This window comes from Chiroxiphia lanceolata, chromosome 10, assembly GCF_009829145.1.
Source record: "Chiroxiphia lanceolata isolate bChiLan1 chromosome 10, bChiLan1.pri, whole genome shotgun sequence".
Taxonomy (NCBI): Eukaryota; Metazoa; Chordata; class Aves; order Passeriformes; family Pipridae; genus Chiroxiphia; species Chiroxiphia lanceolata.
In genome coordinates this window covers 23,824,123-23,844,485 of record NC_045646.1, presented here as the reverse complement: position 1 = coordinate 23,844,485, position 20,363 = coordinate 23,824,123, and the positions used below count along the sequence as shown (strand labels likewise).

Below are 20,363 nucleotides of genomic sequence, written 5' to 3'. Positions count from 1 at the left end.
ATGAGGGTGGAGATCATTCAGAGCCTTTTCCAGGCTGTTTTGAATATTAGGATGGCTGGGCCTGAGATCAGATTTACACTGCTTGCTCTCAGGCTTTCCATTTGGGTGACAGCCTGTGGATGAATTAGTCATACCTCTCTCCTCATAAACACTATCAACCACAGATTGAGTGACTGAGGAGAAAGCTGTCCTGTGATGAGAGAGGAAAAGAATGCTTGGCATTTCATTAACAAATGCTACCAAAACGGACTGTATTCAGCCTTTCCCTTAATGCACTACCAGTTTACTTCCCTGGGCAACCATGTTGAAAAGTCCAGTGCAAAAAGGGATGGAGTTTTTCACTGAAGCTCGCAATTAGTAGGAAATCCTCCCAAGACTGAAAGAAATTCAGATTCATGAGTTGTGACTTTGATGTCAGTTGAATCCTCTGCTGTTTCTATCTGAGTTGACAGCATGAGTGCAGAAAAGTGCCTTGTTTTCAGATAATGCTCCTGCTCCACACAGCCAGATATTGTCTGGATCTTTCTGGGTGTCTGGACACGGCTAGGCACACCTTGTGTGTCTGCTTCTTGGGCTACTCCATGGTGTTCTTGCTGGTTTATCTTGCTTTTGTGCCCTGAAGAGGGATTTCCATCAGAATTTTCCTGGCTTGTTACAGAGATTTAGTGGTTAAAAAAAACCAAAAAAAATGAACAAAATATCTACTAACTCCTTTTTCTTGACCTCTGGGTAACAAAAAATTCAAAATGTCACTTTTCCTGCATTTTTCTGGACACTTAGTAATAGTTTCTGACATGCTGCATACTTTAGGGAGGTGTCTGAACTAGAGGGCAAACAAGGTTGCTAATTGCTTACAGTCTGGGTAATGTGCAAGAATATAATCCATAAAGTCTTTGGGAAGAATTGAAACTGTTGCTTGGGAAGACATCGTACTGCAATTCAATGCAAAGGACTCCAGGGAACTCTATGCTCCTCCCTATTTGCTGTTTTCTCAGTGTTGTGTATTGAATAGTGCACGAAGAGCTTAACACAGGGCTCCTGCTGACAGAGAGAGAGAAAGCCAGAAAGAAACACTTAAAGGATTCCTGCAGTGGAAGAAAGCTGTGATTAAAACACTTCATAACTCAGCTTGCTCTAGAGCTTTTCCCACAGCCCACGATTCCCCAGGGCATTTCTCTCGAAAGTCAACAGTTCTGCCAGCAGCTTTTTGTCTCAGGGCACTGTTCCCACCGTGTCTGCCACCTCTTCCTGGAGATGCTGAGCGTGGCTCTGGGCTGCTGCACGTCCTGTTCCTTCAGAGAGCCTGGAAGGCACATGGCTGGCAATGCAGGCCAGTTTACCAGTGGGGCAGGTATTCTCCTTGAGCTGGAGGAGACCTTGGCCGTGTAGTTGTTTCCTGATGAACCTCTCCATCACCCCAAACCCGCGAGGTGCTGTCACCCGCTCGTGTGTCCTTTTATATGGAGATTTGAACGGTGCTGAAACCAGGATGAAACCAGTGACCAGGTGACCACATTTGATGTCATTATGGGTCAAGCCCAGAAACTGAGAATGGAGCGAGTATGAGGAGGAAGAAGGTTGCCTAGGAGGTGGTGTGGTGGCCAGCCATGCTGCCAGTGCAGCCCAGACACGACGGGATCACCTGGGCCTGGCTCACAGCCATGGCAGGGTGTGCCCGAGTTTCAGGTTCATTGTGAAGTTTCTGCAGTAGCAAGGCAAGATCTGATGTAGCTGTGTGTTTGCAAGTTTAGTTTCGGTGCTTGAAATGCAGGAGACAAATGAATTTCGCTCCCACCCACAGGAATGAGAGCCTGTTAGTCCAGCGAGGTAGAGGAGGCATCCGGCTGCCTCAGATGGAGAACAACACACTTTTGGGAAACTACCTGTGGTGAGAGCAGAGGCAGCCCCACAGCCAGCCTGCTTGGCTGTATGGAGCAGTCCCACAGAGCAAGCAGTGCAGTGCTTTGACTGCTGTTGGAAACACTGAACTCCTAGACAGGAAAAGAACGAGGAGCTCTACTCTCTCTCCCAAGCCTAGAGCTTACCCTGATCCCTTTTAGACCCGGTGCAAACAGGTTTGTAGAACTGAAGCAGCCAGTTGTTTATGCTCTGTACCAGCCCTACCTGGCTCTTAGCTTTGCACATATCATTTGTGGTGATGTAACTGGTGTCAGATTTGAGGCATGGCTGTGTTCCAAGAGGGATCCACGTTGCCAGGTGGAAATTTCTGCTCAACCGTATAAGTTGCATCAAGGAAGACATGGAAAAACTCAGTGAGATCTGAGCTATAAGTCATGCCTTCCATTAGCAACTTGGCCACGTTGAGGCATCATGTTTGAAGTGCCTCAGGTTGGCTGTTCCTATGTTTTTTATTGAGAAACAATTTGAAGCTGGTGGGGCAATGAAAAGGAGTTACCTTTTTTTTTTTTATAAGCAGAAGCCAAAAATTCATGGGAAAAACCCATGTAGGAAGCAGAGGAGCTCCCAAGTGATGTGAAGGTAACTCAACCTATTTTATTGAATAGGTAAATAAACACACCCTGAGAACTAATCCAAAACATTCATTAAAACAGATCCTGTGCTTCTTCAACAGCATATTTCTTAAGAAAGAGAAAGGCACTGACAGTAAAAGGCTTTGTTCAGAACATGCCCACTCCTGTGCCTCACAATTTGCAATTCCCCCGTTGTTTTAATGTTCTTGATTAATTTTTATTTTTAAGAAGCTTTTCCACAAGGGAGAGCCTAAAACCTAGGTCAAGCTGTTCCTATAGTGGTACTGGCTCTGAGTTTGGAGCTTCTGCCCTGCAGAGAATATGTGATTTGGCTCTCCAGGAGTATTTCGCTCTCTTTGGAAGTTTGTACCTAGAGCAAGAAAACTGGTTTGAATCTTCCTTTCCTGCCCATCAGTTAACCTCAGGCTGCTTTGAAACATGGAAACACAGCGTGGCAGGGATAGTTGTCCGTGTGTCCGACAGCTGGGCTCACCCTGGGGTCTGGCTCTCGGCAGCAGTGGGACTGCTGTGCTCTGTGTCCTGGCACAAACAGCTGGAACAATCCCTTTGGTTGGGAGCAGAGTGGGGAATCTGCCAGTTTGGTTTGCCAGCAGTCTGTGCTTAGCTGCCTCATTTCTGAAAGGAACTTAGGGCAGAATGGTCTATGTTACTGACAGCCTCAGCTCGGGTTTATTTGGCAGTAAAATATTTGCCAGGCTTATCTGTGTCTAGTATTTAGAGATTCTAACTTTATCTTTTTATTATTAAGTGTCCTGTCCACAAAATAGAACTAGGCCTTTTTCTCCTTCATTTCTTTTAAACATAAATCCTTATTAACTGGGTTTTTTTGTAGTTGTTTTGACTAAAGTTAATCGTGAAGGTGAGGTGACCTTTCTTATCAGAATTTCAGATTTTGGGGGAGTGATGGTTTCTGTTTGGGGATGTCTTGTTCCCCACCACTCAAACATAGAAATTGTTGATGTAGATCTTTGAGGCACAGTACAAGTTATGACTGGAGCTCCTCTGAGGTAACAAATCCCAGCCTGATTTGATGGGCAAGGAAATGAGGTGAACCTCAATGGGATTTAAAAATAAAAAAAAGGATGGAGCTTTCTGACATTCCCAGTCATATGGCTTTTTTTTCAGGCCTTGCTGCTTCAGACATACTTGGTTACCCTCATTGTGCAGGCTCATTATGTGCAAGAGAGAAATAAGAGGTGTAGTTGTAGAAAAGACTGATATCTGCTTAACATTTAAGCTGTTACAGTCACAGAAGTAACATCTATCAGAAAAACTTAGGATTCAATTTAAAGCGAATTTAGTGGAATTCTGGGCATATTTGTGCTCTTGTGCAATAGGATCGATGTACCACGTGGGGGCAATAAGGGATTGTCTGTGCCTGAGCTTTTACCTGTGGATGAAAACCGCAGGAGACACAGTTGTCGGATTTTGCCTGCACTTCTGTTCCAGTGTCGTGGCTCAGCAGCTGTTTTTCTCTGCAGCTTGTAGCTTGTCTACGCTCTTGATTTTTGTGCTGTGGCTTCAGAACTGCTGCTGGCTACAGACTGAACCTTCTGGGTAGGGAGGACGTGTTTGGACAAGTTCACTAATCAGAATGAGAGAAGCTGCTGAGCGAGTGTGTCTCTGTGTGCACAGGTATGAACACATGCTGTGCTTAATTGACTTGTTCTAATTGCCACTTTCACCATGAGAGCCAAGCTGAAATACAGATGCAATTCTGAAAGTCAAAGTAGATGATTGCAAAAAGGGGTTGCAACCTCTTGGGTTTTTTTCTGTTAGCAGAGGTTTTTCCTGTACACAAGTGACCAGGCCTGTTCTAAAGAATTGGTTAATATTGAGAGTTTAATCCTAGGTCACAGGCTGAGGCTGGTGGACTTTGCACTTTATAAAGGCCAATCTAATTGGTAGCTGCAATGTGTGTAGATGGGCTCCTGAAAAATACCCCAAAGGGGAGCAATCTGAGAAGTCCAAAGACTTCCTTCTCTGAGAAGTGCTAGAGCACGATTGTTGGGGGACAGTAGTATTTAAGATTGGAAGTGGAAAATTCCCCCCACAGAGTCTACAAATATCGGTAGCATGAAAATCAGTTTCTCAAGTTGGTTTAGCAGGGTACTGTTACTGCTGAGTGCCTTTGCCATCCCATCTCTGCCAGTAGAACAAGGTGCATTCTACCTGTTTTTGAAGTGTCTGCACTCGTTGCTGTGGAAGAACAGTATTTCTCCTGTGCCTGCAGGTCAATTTTAACAGTGAGAGAGTAATTCTGGCAATGTGCAGGTATGGCTGTGTTGTTCATTCTTTGTGCTGATCATGTGGATCATATCTCCCATTATCCAGCAATTCCTGTTCACCTTGACTTGAATATTTTGCCATTTGCTAATGACAGTTGGCCATTGATCAAATTCTACGATTTCACTCTTTTCATTTTTCTACCATCTAGGGTACTAGTGGGCTGTGAGTACAGAACAACAACACACTCTAGTCACTGAAATTGACTTGGTTTGCTATTTCAGAAAGGAACTGGTGCTCTTTGTTGGTAGAGAACTTCTTAATCAGTGATGAGACAGGTTGAGGAATGATTTATTGATCCATATAGACTGGTCTCTACTGAGATATCTAAGGTGATGTAGAAGGCAATCCAGAAAATGGTTTGGTGAGATGAGACAACTAGTCTCTGTCTGGTTCTGCTGCACAGACCATTACAGACTGGAAAGTACTTTGCTGAACTCTTCAGGGCTGAAACATTTCCAGACCAGGAATATGGCCAGGGCGGTCACTGGTTGTCGTGACAGTCCATCTAAGATGTGAACACAGTGGTGGAAATGCGGGTTTTTCCCTTAGTGGACCTCTGAGGTGCTCTGCAGCTGGTAGTGTGACACCAGGTCCTCAAAAGTGGTGGAAGAAAGAGTGATCCTGTGGAGAAAGCTCTCAGCCCTTGCAGTTAGGCCTAAGTGACACTGTGCTTAGTCTTAGGTTAACCATGTCTACAGCAAATTGTTGAATATCTCCAGGTGGTAATGGGTGGGAGAATTGTTGTACAAGGCACTGGCCTGAACCAAAGTAGGACGATGGCAGTGAACTGTGGCAGTCAAAGCTCTGTGAAGTGCCCCAGAAGCGATTCTGGTGCTTTCAGTGACCTACCTGTAATGAAATCCATACCAATCCATCTTTCCATCTTCATCCTTGGCATGCCCACATGTGTTGCCATTGCAAAGTCCCAGTACAACACACTAGAGAAGTGAACTGGTGGTGTGTGGCCCAGTTAGTCTGGTGTACAAGGTATAAAATGCTGGCTTAAATGATTGTAATTATTTCCACTGTGCCAACCAGCTGCTGTAGACAGAAGGGGAGACACAATGTAAGCTTTTGAAACTGCTTGCCTTGCTGTTATGAGATAGCAGAGCTCTGAGAGACAGAGCTTTGTAGTGTGTATTTGGAAAATATATGCTGACAAAATCAGCAATAGGTATAATTTTTCAGCCTGCAGAGTTTCTCTTTGCCATGGTGAAGGATCTGAAGGATCTGAAAGGCTTCTGAAAGAAGCTTTTCCAGGTGCTGTTTTTCTTGGTTGATAAGAAGTCTGCTTTGAAGGACTTCCTCCATCCTCATCCAGAGGCTGATTAAAGAAAGAGATGACATCATGGTATAGTATGAGGGCAATTCTAATTGTCCCTCTCAGGCCAAGAGGAGAATATGGTGTAGATTATCTGTTATGCTAGTTCAGTGAGTGAGTTACAGCTTGTTATCAGTTTCTTTCTCACAGAGAGAAAGTTGTACTTTGTTCTGACACTGCATCCTTCCAACAGCAACAGCAGGCTTTCATGTGTGATGACATTCTTCTTCTTCTGGCTTTGTTCTCTAAACTTTTCCTCCTCCTGCTGTAAAGGCTTCAAACACTGCCTGGATGGTTGGAAAGTTTGACTTCATGGGTGTTACGGAAACTCAGAGGTCTTTGTGGGTAACCATGAACAACATACTGCTGAGTCTGGGTAGAGTGGGTCAGATAACCATCCACTCCCTCTTTTAAGTTTCAAAATCACACCTCAAGCATGGTTTTTATTAGAGTTGACGAGGATTTATTAAATGATTGAGTGTGTAGAACAGAGGTTCAGCCTGATAAGGCACTTCCTATTTGTACTGTGTTTGCTTGGGAGTAGGAATTGCAGAGGGTAGAGCTGTCATCTTCTAGACTGGAAAACTGGAGTCTTGTCCCTTCCCCTGCCTGTGGTGGCAGGTGATGCCATATGTCTGTTTGCAGCCTGGTTCTAAGTGTGTGGGTAGAAGTGTGAAAATGGATGGTGACTCCTCTAATATAATATATATATATTATATAAGGAAATGCTGGGAAATTGGGATTGTTCAGGCTGGAGGAGAGGTTTTAGGGAGACCTAACTGTGGCCTTTCAGTACCTGAAGGGGCTCCAAGAGATCTATGGAGAGACTTGGTACATGGGCCTGGAGTGACAGGACAAGGGGGAATGGCTTCCCTGTGAGGGTGGGGAGGCCCTGGCACAGGTTGCCCAGAGAAGCTGTGGCTGCCCCATCCCTGGAAATGTCCAAGGCCGTGTTGGACAGGGCCTGGAGCAACCTGGGATAATGGAAGGTGTCCCTGCCCATGGCAGTATGTTGGAATGAGATGGTCTTTTAGGCCCCTTCCAACCCAAAACATTCTGTGATTCGATGACATGATGGAAAACAATTTTTTTGCCTGTGTGGGTAGAAAGGCCAGAAATGAGCTGAGTGTAAGACAGAGGTGCTGGGGATGTGGACACTTAAATGTGCTGAACCTTTGCACCTTTTCCTTACTGGGTTGTTTCAGCACAGTAAATTACTTGTGTTTTGGGTGAACAATAAAAGTCTGGACTAAAGAATGAAGCATAAAAAGGAGCAGCAGGGTGTTGATGCTTCTAAAGACTCTGCCATATCTGTAATTATTGCTTCCTCTACCTGAGCATGGTCATATGTGGCTTTTAAAGTGATCACATCAGATTTATTCTCAGGCTTAGCAGCAGCTGCTTTTTTCCACAAGAAAACTTTAGTGCTCTTTTTAGATGTTAAAGCAAGTGATTGAAATGAAGATGACTCTGAAGTGTCGGCACTTGGAAGGACTCGAAACTGTATTAGCACTTAAGTTGCAAATAAACCTGCTTGCTCGGTTTCTATTGCCTATGGAAGAGCCAAGCAAATGGCAGGCAAATAGAACACTGAGAAAGCTGTACCAGTAATGAAAGCACTTCACTTTAATGAAATCACAGTTGATGTTATGAATGGAGTTGTCTAAAATGCCGGCTATACTTTTGCAGCTTTCCTATTTATTTTTTTTTTTTTTTTTGTATCCATGAGATTCTCCAGCTTCATTTCGCTTTTTAAGGAGAACAAATCACGGAATACATTTCCTAAAACCTTGTATCTTTTGTTCTTTTGAAGAGGTGAGAATGCTGCTAGTCAGGAATAACTCATTCAATTCGCGAGTCGCCCTTTTTTCTGTGGGCGAGAGCGGCGAAGCCGCTCCGGGGCTGAAAGGGCTGTTCTGCGCGATTGGTGTGCGTTTGCTATTACAAAAGTCACACGCCACGTTAACACTTTGCTTTTCAAATTGTCGTGAAAAGGCTTAAAAGTTCTCAGAAACAAGGCGGCCCCTCGCGTTTCTCGTGCTCCTGGCCACCTACGTGGACGCCTCTGTGGTGGCTTGTGGGTGCAGCACCCGTGCCTTCTCTTCTTCCGCAGCATCGCTGGTGCTCCGTGCGCGGGGCCGACCCCACCCGGGGAGGCGGTAACGGGACCCGGGGCAGCCCCGGGGGGCTCCGTCCGGAGCCCCCCGGGGCTGCCCCGCGTCCCGTTACCGCCCCCCGGGTGGGGCCGGCCCCGCCCCCGTAAAGCCCCGCCCCCGTAAAGCCCCGCCCCCTCCCCTACCGGCCAATGGGGACGCGCGGCGCGGGACGGGGCGGGGCCGGCGCGAGGCCGGTGCGCGCGGGCGGCGGCGGCGGCAGCGGCGGGACGGGCCCGGTTCTGAGGTGAGCGGGGAGCGGGACCGGAACCGGACCGGATCAGACCGGATCGGATCGGATCGGACTGGACCGACCCGACCACACAGCCGGTGGAGCGGGAGCTGAGGGAGGGACGGAGGGAGGGGGGGAACTGTAGCGGCGCTGCCGGCGAGCGGCGCCTCAGGCCGGTGGCTCGGCCCGCCCCGCCTGCGCTTCCGCCGCTGCCGCGCCGCTTGCGTGGGAGCCCGGCGGGGAGGGGACCGCGGTGTGCGGCCCGCGCTCCGCCAGCCCCCGGGGACGGGGGGGTTCTGGCTACCGGGGCGTCGGGAGCGCCTTACCCCGGGGGTTGGCGGGGAGACCTGGCCTAGGCGGCCCCGCCGCGGCGCGGTCGGGGCGGGAGTGTGTGAGCGCCCCTTCCCCTGCACCCGCCTCCCTGCGAGCGACCCCTGGGCTCATCCCGCTTTCATGACCGCTCTCACTGCCGCTGCTCGGTCAGAGAAGTGCTCCCGAAGCTCCGCTCCCCTGGCGGGGACGGGCACGTCCAGCTCCTTCCAGGCCGGCGTGTGGAGACCCTTCACGGCCGTGTGGAGGGACGGTGGTCGGAGGGGAGTGTGGGGTCCGGGCGGCACGGAGACGTGTCTCTGCTGTCACAGCGGGCCACTGGGAGCCTTTGTGCAAGCTCTTCATTGCGGTGGGTGGGTTCCTGGTGCATCACTTAGTGCCGGCTCGGTGTAGTGATGCTTGAGGGGTGGCCTGTTGCTTAGTGAGGGAGTTAAAAGAGGAAGGTTTGGTTCTGGTGGCTGAAGGGACCTGATCTGAGAGCGATTCCGTGCTGCTCCGTGCGTGCTCCTGCCGTGCACAGGCAGTGGGGATCCCTCTGTATGGGAGGCAGGGATCACCCTGCTCACACTGGGCAGCAGGGAAAGTGGCCTTACTTCAGACCTGCCTTCTGCACGGGCGAGGGATGGACCATCACAGTGACCCTGTCACTGACCAAAAGACACTGCGCTCAGAGGATTTCCTTTGAAAGCCCTTGGTATCATCCCTGGAAGTGTTCAAGGCCATGTTGGATGGGGTTGGAGCAACCTGATTTGGTGGGTGTCTCTGCTCATGGCAGGGGGTTGGAACAAGGTGGGCTTTAAGGTCCCTTCTAACCCCAGCCACTCTGTGTTTCTGTGATCTTGCATGTCCTCAGGTGTAAGCTGCCTTTCCAGATTTGCTGCTAGATGAAAACACCATCTTGCTTCTGAAAAATAAGTTTGTTCCATCCAAGTAGAAGATGAAACTCATTGTGACTTAAAAGCTATTCAAAAAAGATGACAAAAAAACAAAGTACAAAAATTAAAATAATTATATACAGCTGTCTAAATTTCATGAGTTTTGTTTTATATGCTCCTTCACTTAGGGCTGAAAGCAATAAGGAGCTGATATAGGTTTGATGCCTGGTCCTAATTTATAGGACATTATCAGGACAAGCACTAGGTGCAGACAAGTTCAGGGAGGGGCAATGAAGGAAGATTTTTGTCTTAGAACCACTAATACTGTGGTAACGTTGCATTTTAGTTTCTCATTGGTGAGGCTGTGTTGTGGCTCGCCTGGGGCAGGAGGCTCTCAGTGCTGTGGGACAGTCTGCTCTGCCTGCAGAACCTCTTGATCTTCCTGGTGCTTGCAGCATGTCTCAGGCTTCACTGGTCCATTTTCCTCCTCCTTTCATGTAGTCAGCCCCCTGAACTGAAGTGTTTCTCAAACCATGGCACAATGGTCCTTGTCAGGAAGTGTCATATGTTGTCAGAGTACATAAAACATGATAGGTAACTAATTGGTGGTGAAACTGGAAATAGTGCTTGGCTTGGTTAACATTCCTCACACGTTGGGTTTTGGAGGCAGTGGGAGCAGACGAGGCTGTTTGGGGATTGTTAATAGTTAGGATGGCATTAGTAGAGTGCTCTGGCAGGGAATGGGATGTGGCATGGAGACCTGCTCCCAGCTGCCACAGCAGGCAGGGCACGGCTCTTCTGGGGATCAGGCTTACTTCTGCACATTGCATTTTCTGCCTAGTGCTTGTTAGGCCTTTAAAATCTGAATATGTACTGGCCAGGGTAAATATTTTTAGGAACATGTCATTAGCAAGACACAAGGCCAAGCCCTTTTGAGTTCACTTTTTCTGTTACCACCTGTGGGGAAGGACTTTGACATCTGCAGTTTCTGTTTGAAATGACTTTGGTCTCTCCTGGCGGGTGACCAAGGGCAGTGAGAATACCCAGGAGCTCCTCATCAGTCCAGATTTGGGTGGCCTGCCTGCCTGCCTTGCCTCAGGAAGCGGCTGGCTCCAGCTGGAGGGGAGGCTGCTGAGGCCTCTGCCACGGGGCTGCTCCGTGTTCTGCCTCGGCTGTCGCTGCGTGCATTTTTTTCCTTTTGGGTAACTGCAGTGTCTGTCCCTTCCAGGAGCTGTTTATTCAGAAGGGGATGAATGTGCTCACAAAGCACTAACTTTAAGAGCAGGTGGCTAATAAACAGCCTCGTGAGGAGTGTGACCAATCCTGGGCAGCTCCAGTTGCCCAGCAAAAATCTTACAGTGCGGTTACATGATAAGGGACACAGTGTCAGGGGGCTACAGATGACACTGAGGTCTGGTTTCTCTTCAGATCAGCACTTGGAGATGTAACCTGGGCACCTCTCTCTGCTGACTTTTGCTGTTAGGGTGATTTTAAAATTTCTGACCTAAGTTTTTCTCCTTGGCTGTGTGGCCACACAAACCAAGGAGTTCAGCAAAAGAATACGCACAAAACGCTTTGAGAAAGAAACTTTCTGCTTATTTGTCACCCAAAGCTGGTAAGTTGGACACTGGGCAGTGTGTACCCACTTTTATGTTGAGATCATCCTTCATACTGGATTCAATTTCGGATCCCTGAAGCACGTTCAGAGAAAGGCAGCAGAGCTGGGGAAGGGTCTGGAGCCCAGCTCTGATGAGGAGCAGCTGAGGGAGCTGCAGGAGAAAAGGAGACTCAGGGGACTTTCTCACTCTGCAACTCTCTGACTGGAGAGTGGAGCCAGGTGGGGGTCAGGCTCTGCTCCCAGGCAGCAAGGGACAGGACAAGGGGAAACGGCCTCAAGTTGTGCCAGGGGAAGTTTAGATTGGACATTAGGGAAAATTTCTTCATTGAAAGGGTGGTGAGGTACTGGCATGGGCTGCCCAGGGCAGTTGTGGAGACCCCATCTCTGGAAGTGTCCAAAAGACGTGTGGATGGGGCATCTGGGGGCATGGTTTAGTGATGGTGTTGGCAGTGCTGGGTTAATGGTTGGACTTGATGTTTTTTTCCAGCCCTTCTGTGATTCTCACGCGTGCACGGTCAGCTGGGAGGTTGGAGGCTCCCTGTGGTGGTCTCAGCTGTGCTGCTCAGGCAGCGCTTGCAGAGGCCAAACAAGCCTTGTGGTGGGTGTGATTAGGTGGGAGGTGTCTGTCTACCCTCCTGGGATAAATTTATCTGTAGAGGGTCTGCAAATATAAAAATAAAATCCCCCATAATGTTAAAATGCACTGGTCTGTAAGCTGGGAAGACATTTGACCAGACTCTCTGTGTGTAAAGGTTGAAACCTAAATCACTCCCCACTAGTTTGTAAGGACATGTAAGGCTGGCTCCATTCAAACCCCTGGAGCAGGCTGCCTACCTACTTGCAGCACAGAGGGACAAAGGACTGTTTTCATGAGCTGCCTCTCTCCTTTTCAGACACAGCAATAACCTAACACTCCCTTGGATTTTCTGGGGTGGGCTCGCCAAGTGAGGGCTGTCCCAGCTGCAGTACCCACATAATTTGGATTGTTCAGACACAGTGTGCTATGTGGGTAATGCACCCAAAAACACTGAGAAGCTTCAGCCTTCCTGCTGAGCACCTTGCACCTTGCTGCCAAATACTCTGTGCCAGTGGTGAGCATGGGGCAGGGGCTGTGGTGCATCCTGAGCCCACATGCCTCACCTTCCATGTAGATCCTGCTGCGATCCCTGTGCAAATATCACCACTGCTCCAGTGGCATGGGAGAGCTGGGGGAACCATGTGGGACTCGTTCCCCATGTCAAATTAAACATTTGCTCTGCACAACTGCCACCAAACCACGACAGCAAGACTCCTGCTGGAGGAGTCGGCCTAGTTGAACTAATGTTGGTCTATGTAATTGAGACTTTTGCCCACTGATTTAATCTGGGCAGGTTTGCTAATGAGATGAGGAACTGTTATCTGCAGCCAGTGCCTGATGAAGGCTCTGAGCTGCCAGCAGTTAAGGTTTTGTATGAGTCATCATTTAGGGGATGAAGAAAGTTAATTGTTCCTGTTACCTTGGGGTGTGGTCAGTGGGATGGTTGGGTACAGGTGAGAGGCACAGTTCTGCCTTTACCCTTCGCTGCCTGTCTGCAGTGCTCATGCTGCTGGTGGTAGGGAGCCCAATCAGCAGGAAAACTCATCAGAAACTAAAATAGTGTGTCAGAAGGGTGGAGGGCAGAGGTTTGAGTATCCTATTTCCTAACCATGTTTCTGAATGGTTATTTCTTCTTGCTACTTTTTCTTCCCAGTGTCTGGATTTTAATCGTAATAGAATGGTTTGGGTTGGAAGGGACCCTAAAGCTCATCTCATTCCACTCCCTGCTATGGGCAGGGACACCTTTCCCTAGACCAGGTTGCTCCAAGCCCTGTCCAACCTGACCTTGAATACTTCTGTTTCTGACCACTTTTGGTGTCCCGCTAGCAAAACCAATAACAAGGTTACAGAGCCTTAAACAAGGATTTTGTGATAGTGCTTCAGTGGGGAGTGTTTTCACACGCAATGTCTGTGGGAGATCTTTCAGGCTGTAACTGTCTGTTTTCTTCCATGCTTCTTTAGGCTCTGCTCACTGTTGGAAGATGGGAGAGATAGAAGGAACATACAGAGTTCTGCAGACGCCGGGCTCTCGTTTGGGTGCCCAGAAGACGGCAGGAGTGAGTACCCTGGAGTCAGGACAGAACCTCTCGGCTGCCATGGCATCGTCGCCTGCCAGAGCGCACGAGCGCGACCTCCCCATCAGAATCAGGATGTTGGACAACACGGTGGAAGTACTCGACATTGAGGTAGGAGAGATTTAAACCTGATTTCGAGAGCACTGAGCCTCTGATGGTGTAAAGCTCACAAGGATGTGCCTCTGTACAGAGCTGGAAGGCTCTGAGGCAGTATCTGAGTAAAGATTCCTGTCGGGATTTTACCTGCTTACGAGTAGTGAAATGAGTTGCACGGCTTGTTTTTTAAGGTCTTTTAAGTGTAACGTGTGTTTTGTGTTTTTAACTTCAAATATAAGTGCACACCGTAAGGAGAGTCTTTCACTGTTGTTTGCTTTGGGGGAACACCAACTGTCTCCTGCCAAGCTGTTCTTGCTTCCTGAGCCACATGCAGCTTTGTCAGTTTGGCAGCTGGGAGAGCAGAAGAGCTTTGCCTTAGTTACTGATTTATATTAAGTATTTTAATGGTATGTATCCTCTTCAAGTAAACTTGCTCCTATTTGAAAGCCTTTTCTTGCTGCCATGCTTTAGAAGGGAGACACCAAAGCAGTGTCAGCGTTTCTGGAAATTTTTTTTTTAAAAGTGTGCTTGGGGAAATCTGCCATAAGACATACAAACCATGCTCAAATTGGGAGGATTCTGCTTTTAAAGAAATTTTTGTTCTTCCGATTCTTGTTACATTTTCAGTGTTGACCTCAGTTTAATTCTAGCTGGCCTAAGATCTGTTGTCAGAAGATAACTGTTCTAGTGAAGATACTCAGCTATCAGGTATCCTGTGTTCGTATCAAATCTGTAATCAGTAATTTATAATTAGCACTTGTAGAGTTAGTTTGTTGCATAGACTCAAAAGAGTTTTTTCCAAATGTGAAAAATATGTCTGTGGAGTTCTGAAGAAACAGTGGCTTTTGGGAATGTCTTCTACAGATTCTGTCCAGCTGTTCAACTCTCAAACAAGAAATCTGCTTTTTTTTTTTGTTTGTTTGTGAGGCTGTGCCTGTATCCTCCCACCTGAGCACGCAGAGGGTACTGCAAACCCACCTCATGTACTGCACAGAAGACAAAAGCCCCTTTTTTTGTCTTTAAATTATGTCAGAATATATTTTAGGAAATCTGCTGACTTTGATTCTTTTGAAGGATGATTTTATTTATTTTTCCAAGTTGGTGTAGACGTTGGTGTTTTGATTTTTAAAAAAATGAAAAAACAAAACCCCAAGCAACACCCCCAACCCTGTAATTTTGAAAATCAGTGCAAGGCCAGGCTGGATGAGGCTTTGAGCAACCTGTGTTATTGAGAGCGATGAGGAGAAGGGGTCAGCCTTGGGTCAGACCGTGGAGCACAAAAAACTCCAGAGTCAGCAGCTGTGGCATTAGAGTCCTGCTAATACACTGCCTCCATGGCCTTTCATTTTTGTCTAAATGAGGTAGCAATGACAGCAAACAGGCATGAAGTACTAAACTGTGGCCCTCTGCCTCCTAATTTCTTTGGTGAGCTGACAGGATAGCAGGAACTGTTGACTACTGTTTGTAATGGAAAATTTGAATTTTTCACTTGGGGATTGTGGGCAAGAGTTAGGAAATGGCAGCCACATGGCTGAATAGGTGGTGTGAGCTAGCACAGTTTGTTTTTTTAAAAATAATAAGAGAAATTGGTGATTAAGCAGCTGTCCTAGAGGGGTAGAGGTTCTGATTGCTGTTCCACTTGCCCTCTCCTCTTTGCTTTTGCAGTTTTTTTCATTGGGTGTAAAAACAGGAGGTGATGTTGTGGGGTTTGTGTTTGATTCAGGTCAGCAATAGTTAGTCAGTGCAATGAGACACATGCCTTTCCCATGGGCTGTTGGCACTGCCTGCTCAGGGAGATGTAGCTGGTGGCAAAAGGTGGTTTTGGTTTTTTTTTTTCCCCTGTTCCAATAATTTTCTCTTCTATAAGAACAAATGGCAAATGACTTTTTACTGGGGAAAGTGATGTGTCGGTGGAAGAGACTGACTGGGCTCGGGGTCAGCTCCTGGAGGGGCCCTTCCCTGTGCAGCATGGTGGGGAAGCTGGTGCAGGAGCCTTGTTTATTGCCTTGCTGCCCAAAATGAGCCACAGCAGCATTTTTAACCATATGGGATACACAGAGTAGCCACAGCAGCAGCTTAGTCCATGCAGCTTTTCCTTGTCTTCCCCTCCTTTCTCCATGATGTGTTTAAAACACTTGCTTCTCTCCCGACAGGAGTTGGTGGGTGCTCTCACTGGTGTACCTAGAACAGGGTGTTAAAAGTTCAATATAGCTACATTCCACCACCTTTTGTCTAAAATCCACGGTCTCTCTCCACTCTCTCCATCTGTATTGTATGGTTTGCTTTCTAGCTGGGAATTGTATTAATCAGTAAGAGGGAATTATTCTTTTAAAGTATGCTGGAGCAGAGCTCTTCTTCAAGGAATCTGATTTGAATGTTAGGGGGTGGAGAAATGCTCAGTGTTTTCTGGAGTTTAAAAAACTGAAAATGGGCTATTTATGGTTTCTCTTTTCCCTCCCAAAACAGAAAAGAAAATGAAATATATCCGTCCAAAACCAGGCTGCAATATTCGTTATTTTCACGGGTTGGGTTTTTTTCCCCTTTTACAGCCAGCTTGTTTAGTCAGCTCAAATTTTGCATTTGCCATGTCACAGGGTGTCTGGCCTCTTCCCTCCAAACTAAGTCTGTCTGAAGGGTGCTTGTGCAGACTATAAGATGAATGATCAGAAATTTCAATTTAGTTCCGACTGTGGGCACACTTCAAAGTAATCATGGTTTTGCAGTAGAAGTTCTGCCAGCTTTCCAGATTTTCTGAAGAGATTAAACTTGGAGGCCCCTTTGATCAGTGCAAAAATATGGCAGGCTCTTAAGTAGAAGGGCCTGGGTTGGGTTGAATTCACCAAAATGTCATTTAATGAGATTGCTGCCATAATGTGATGTTTAATAGTTGGTCTGTATGTTGTTCCTTATGTAGGAAATACGTGTTATATAGGAAATTCTCTTACATGAATTATGCTCTATGCTGTGAGGGAGTGCCTTGGAAAAAGAAGTTTAGATTTTTATGCTTCTAGTTTACCAAATTGTTTGGGGAGAAACTTGGCACCTCTTCAATGGCATGTGCTTCCTCTTCTCCTTCTGCTTGAACATCAAATATAATTTGGGACTGAAAAATACTTTTTGATTATATTATAGTAGATTGTTTTTCTCTATTTCACCTATTGGAGAATGAATTCTGTAGAACTGTAATAGCTGTCATAAAATCATAGCATGGTTCTTAGCTCTCAGTGGATCCAGGCAGGTCTGCCTGCCTGCTCCACTGAATGGGAAAATTTAAACTGAGACTTTTTTCTTTCATGCTATTCTTTTTGGGTTGTTTTGAGCACAGAAGTCTGGGTGGGTTTTTTTTCTTTTCTTTTTTTATTTTTTTTATATGATGAAGTCATGCTGTGCTGCATCCCTGCGGTGCTGTGTGATGTGTCCCTCTCCCTGTGACACCAGTGAATTCCTGACAGGGAGATGTTCCACTCCACTGCTGTTCTTGAGAACAGGCTAGTTAGATAAGAGTACACTTTAATTCCCCTCTTTATTGTCTTATTAAGTGTTGTCCTCTCACTGATCCTGTCTACTTTGGTGTTTACTGATGTACCCTATGAAACTATTACATTACTACAAAATTGAAGTGTCTTATTCCATGCTGAGCTGAAAACAGGGACTCAGTGATTACTCTGATAGAGATACTGTCTTTGCTGGCCACTTATATATGACTCTTCCTTGGCTTATTTAAATTTATAAATTGCATTATTATAATTGCAAAGCTACTTTCCATCCTTAAGTTTGGAGTGGAATAGAATAACTCCGGTTATTCTGGTTTCTGTGCAGTTTGCAGTTATCTGTGATTGGAAAGCAGCTCCCCCTTGGATGTCTGTTGCTCCTGACCAGCCATCAGCAGCCCTGAAATCAGAAGCTGGGCTGGGACTGCAGGAGGGTTTTGGGATGGCAGAGGAAGCAATCTGACTGCAGTGTGCTTCCCACGGTTTGGAGAGCGCGTTTTCCACTTGTGCAGGCTGCGAGGCGCTGCTCTCAGCCTCAGTGCCCCAAGAACTTCGGTGGGCACGATGCGAAAACGGTGCTTCTTAAAAAGCTGCCGTTGAGCAGTTTTGAGTAAGAAACGTGTGCGTTACAAACCGAGCTCCCACTGTGGGCACTGAGCAGGCTGCCTGTGTGCCGTGGTGAGCCCGAGCGCGTTGCCAGCGGGGTGGGGATGGGCAGCCGCCGGTGGCTCTGGGGTGTAGCCGCGCTCTGGCACTCGCTGCCCTCTGGCACTCGCTGCCCTCCCGCCTCTGCCTCGCTCTCCCTGCGCCTGCTGAGACCTTCCGTCCACGAAGCTTTTCCCCTCTGTGCTGTGACAGTATTAACAGCTTAAATATGTGGGGAGCGGAGGGACAGGCTGCTGTTGAATCCTATTAAGTGCTGTGCTGGAGGAACTGAGGTGCTGTTGGTCAGCTCAGTGTTTTTCTTCCCTGGCCAGGAAGAAACAGTCAAAATTCCAGGAAGAATCATAGCCAGATGTTTGTCATTGCTTTGGTTTGACGCTCCTAAATATGGCAAATAAGCTGCCTTAGGACTTATTTTTGTCTGACCTCAGAAGAGAAAGTTAGTAATTCACTGTTTCAAATTTGAAGTTATTGCAGGGTTTAAAAAGAAGGTAACTGCAACTTTGCAATTTGTGTACTTTTTGATTTGACTGTATATTTTTTAGACCTGTTATTTTGGGGGAGGGGGGCTTGACTTTTTTGATGCTGTGTAGGAATGTGGTATTGGGTGGGGAAAGGTGAAACCGCAGCCATTTTGTTGACAGACATTTGGGGGGGGTGTTTTGTTAATTTGTGTTTGTTTTTTTTTTCTTTTAGGGAAGATGTGAACTTAAATTGTGTAATAAACCCATTTTATTATTTTACAGTTCTCTTGACACTAAGTGTCCCATTATGTGTAAAGAAAATTGAATTATGCTGCAGCAAAGGAGAAACAATCTGAATATTCCTCTACAAAAAGTTGTTTATGTGCACATGTTGTAACTTAAAACACAGAAACCATTTCAGAAAATGGTCAGGTGTTATCACAGTCCTATGCCATTTAGTCAGAACAACTGTAGGAAATGCTGTATTCAAAGAAAAAAGGTGGTCCACTGGAACCCTTTTTTGGCTGTGGGTGACATTCAAATTTGTTTCCACAGATAGGTAAATATGTAGAATATATGGAGCCTCAAAGAGGAAAAAAACCCCAAAACCAAACGAAGAAACAACCTGCAGGCACCTAAGACAGCTACAGAAGTGCAGTGTGCTATGCAGCAGGTCAGAGAAACTTGGGGTTTGTACCTGCAGAAGAAGGGGAGTTGGGGTTGAGCAGGGATGGTGTCTCGTGGTACCACTGTGTTCAGAGCAGCACAGCCTTGGGGATGTGCATGTAGCAAAACAGGGTTGCAAAAACACGTTTGTGTGTCAGCTGTTTCTCCTTGCAACCAAAGTCATGTCTGGCAAGGGCAGTGTTGCCTGCTTTGGCAAAAGGGAGATGCTGCATGTTTAAAAAACTCTGCCATGGTGGCAAATGCCCAGTGTGAGAGATTTACTTCTCAAGGCTGTGATGCTGAAGGACCCCTCTGTCTGAGAGAGCAGTCATTCATTAATAAAAACAAGATTTAGAAAAGAAAAGGGGAGGGTGAAAGGCTTTGTAGAGACTCTGTTAGAGCTGTCTGACATCTCTTCAACTGAAATCATGAAGGATGAGCATCGCTGTGCCCTCAGTGCTCTTCTCAGGCAGGTAGCCTGAAGCCAGGGGTGTAGGAAAGACTCCTGCTGGTGAGGGGGAAGTTAGCAAAGCTTGGGCTTGTCTGATCTGGCATATAGATATTTATCAGCCCATCACCATGTTATTGAACCTCTGCATAAAGTACAGTGGGGATTGATGTTAGGACAGCTGATACAACTTTGGATTTGCATAAAACAGAAGAGAATTTTGGCCTTATCTGTAAAAGTACCTAGTTTGTGTAAAGAGTCTTTTGTGACTGTCTTAATTTCTTGATGTGTTAAACTATTTCCTTTGGGAAACTTCCTCAGAGTGGTGTGTCAGCCTGGAGTAACCCAACCCCTCGCGGGGAAACTACAGAATCTGGGTACTGTAACAACTCTCCTCTGAGGGAAGGCTGAGAGACCTGTGGCTGTGCAGCCTGGAGAAGAGCAGGCTCCAGGGGGACCTTCTTGTGATCTTTGAGTACCTGAAGAGACTCTAAGAGAGCTGGAGAGGGACTTTGGAAGAGAGCCTGCATTGATGGGACAAGGAAGAATGGCTTCAGAGGGCAGGGTTAAGTGGGATATTAAGAAGAAATTCTTCCCTGTGAGGGTGGTGAGGCCCTGGTTCAGGCTGCCCAGAGAAGCTGTGGCTGCCCCATCCCTGGAAGTGTTCAAGGCCAGGTTGGACAAGGCTTGGAGCAAGCTGGGATAGTGGAAGGTGTCCCTGCCCACAGCAGTGTGTTGAAATGGGATGGTCTTTTAGGGCCCTTCCAACCCAAACCATTCTGGAATTCTGTGAAAGTCCAGATAAAATCTGGTCAATGTGGACATGGGTGATGGTTTTGAGGCAAAAGCAAAATTAATGGAGAAAGACTTGCAATTTTAGTAAGTTTTTTACATGAATAAAGGAAAACAAAGTATTGTCTGTGTTTAAAGTGACTTAAAGTATAGTTTTATTTATATACATATATATATATACACACATATGAAATGATACTGTGCAAGTTCCCAGAGCACCTACAGTCTAAGTGCATGGAGTGGCCAGGCCCGTCTGAGGGA

The 20,363-nt window shown here is 46.8% G+C and overlaps 1 protein-coding gene across 6 annotated transcripts in view; it reads left to right on the top strand.

The window, feature by feature from the left end:
* Window positions 1-4,421: 4,421 nt before the first annotated feature.
* FARP2 (FERM, ARH/RhoGEF and pleckstrin domain protein 2) overlaps window positions 4,422-20,363 on the top strand; it is a 76,741-nt gene continuing 60,799 nt past the window's right edge. For 4 of the 6 annotated variants that reach the window (XM_032697518.1, XM_032697523.1, XM_032697522.1 and 1 more), the window contains exons 1-2: window positions 8,479-8,523; window positions 13,370-13,593. In XM_032697518.1, the coding sequence (XP_032553409.1) occupies window positions 13,390-13,593 (204 nt within the window). In that variant the 5' untranslated portion in view covers window positions 8,479-8,523; window positions 13,370-13,389. Of the gene's footprint in view, window positions 4,788-8,478; window positions 8,524-13,369; window positions 13,594-20,363 lie in introns of those variants that run through there. The other 2 variants (XM_032697520.1, XM_032697519.1) reach the window with 2 other exon arrangements.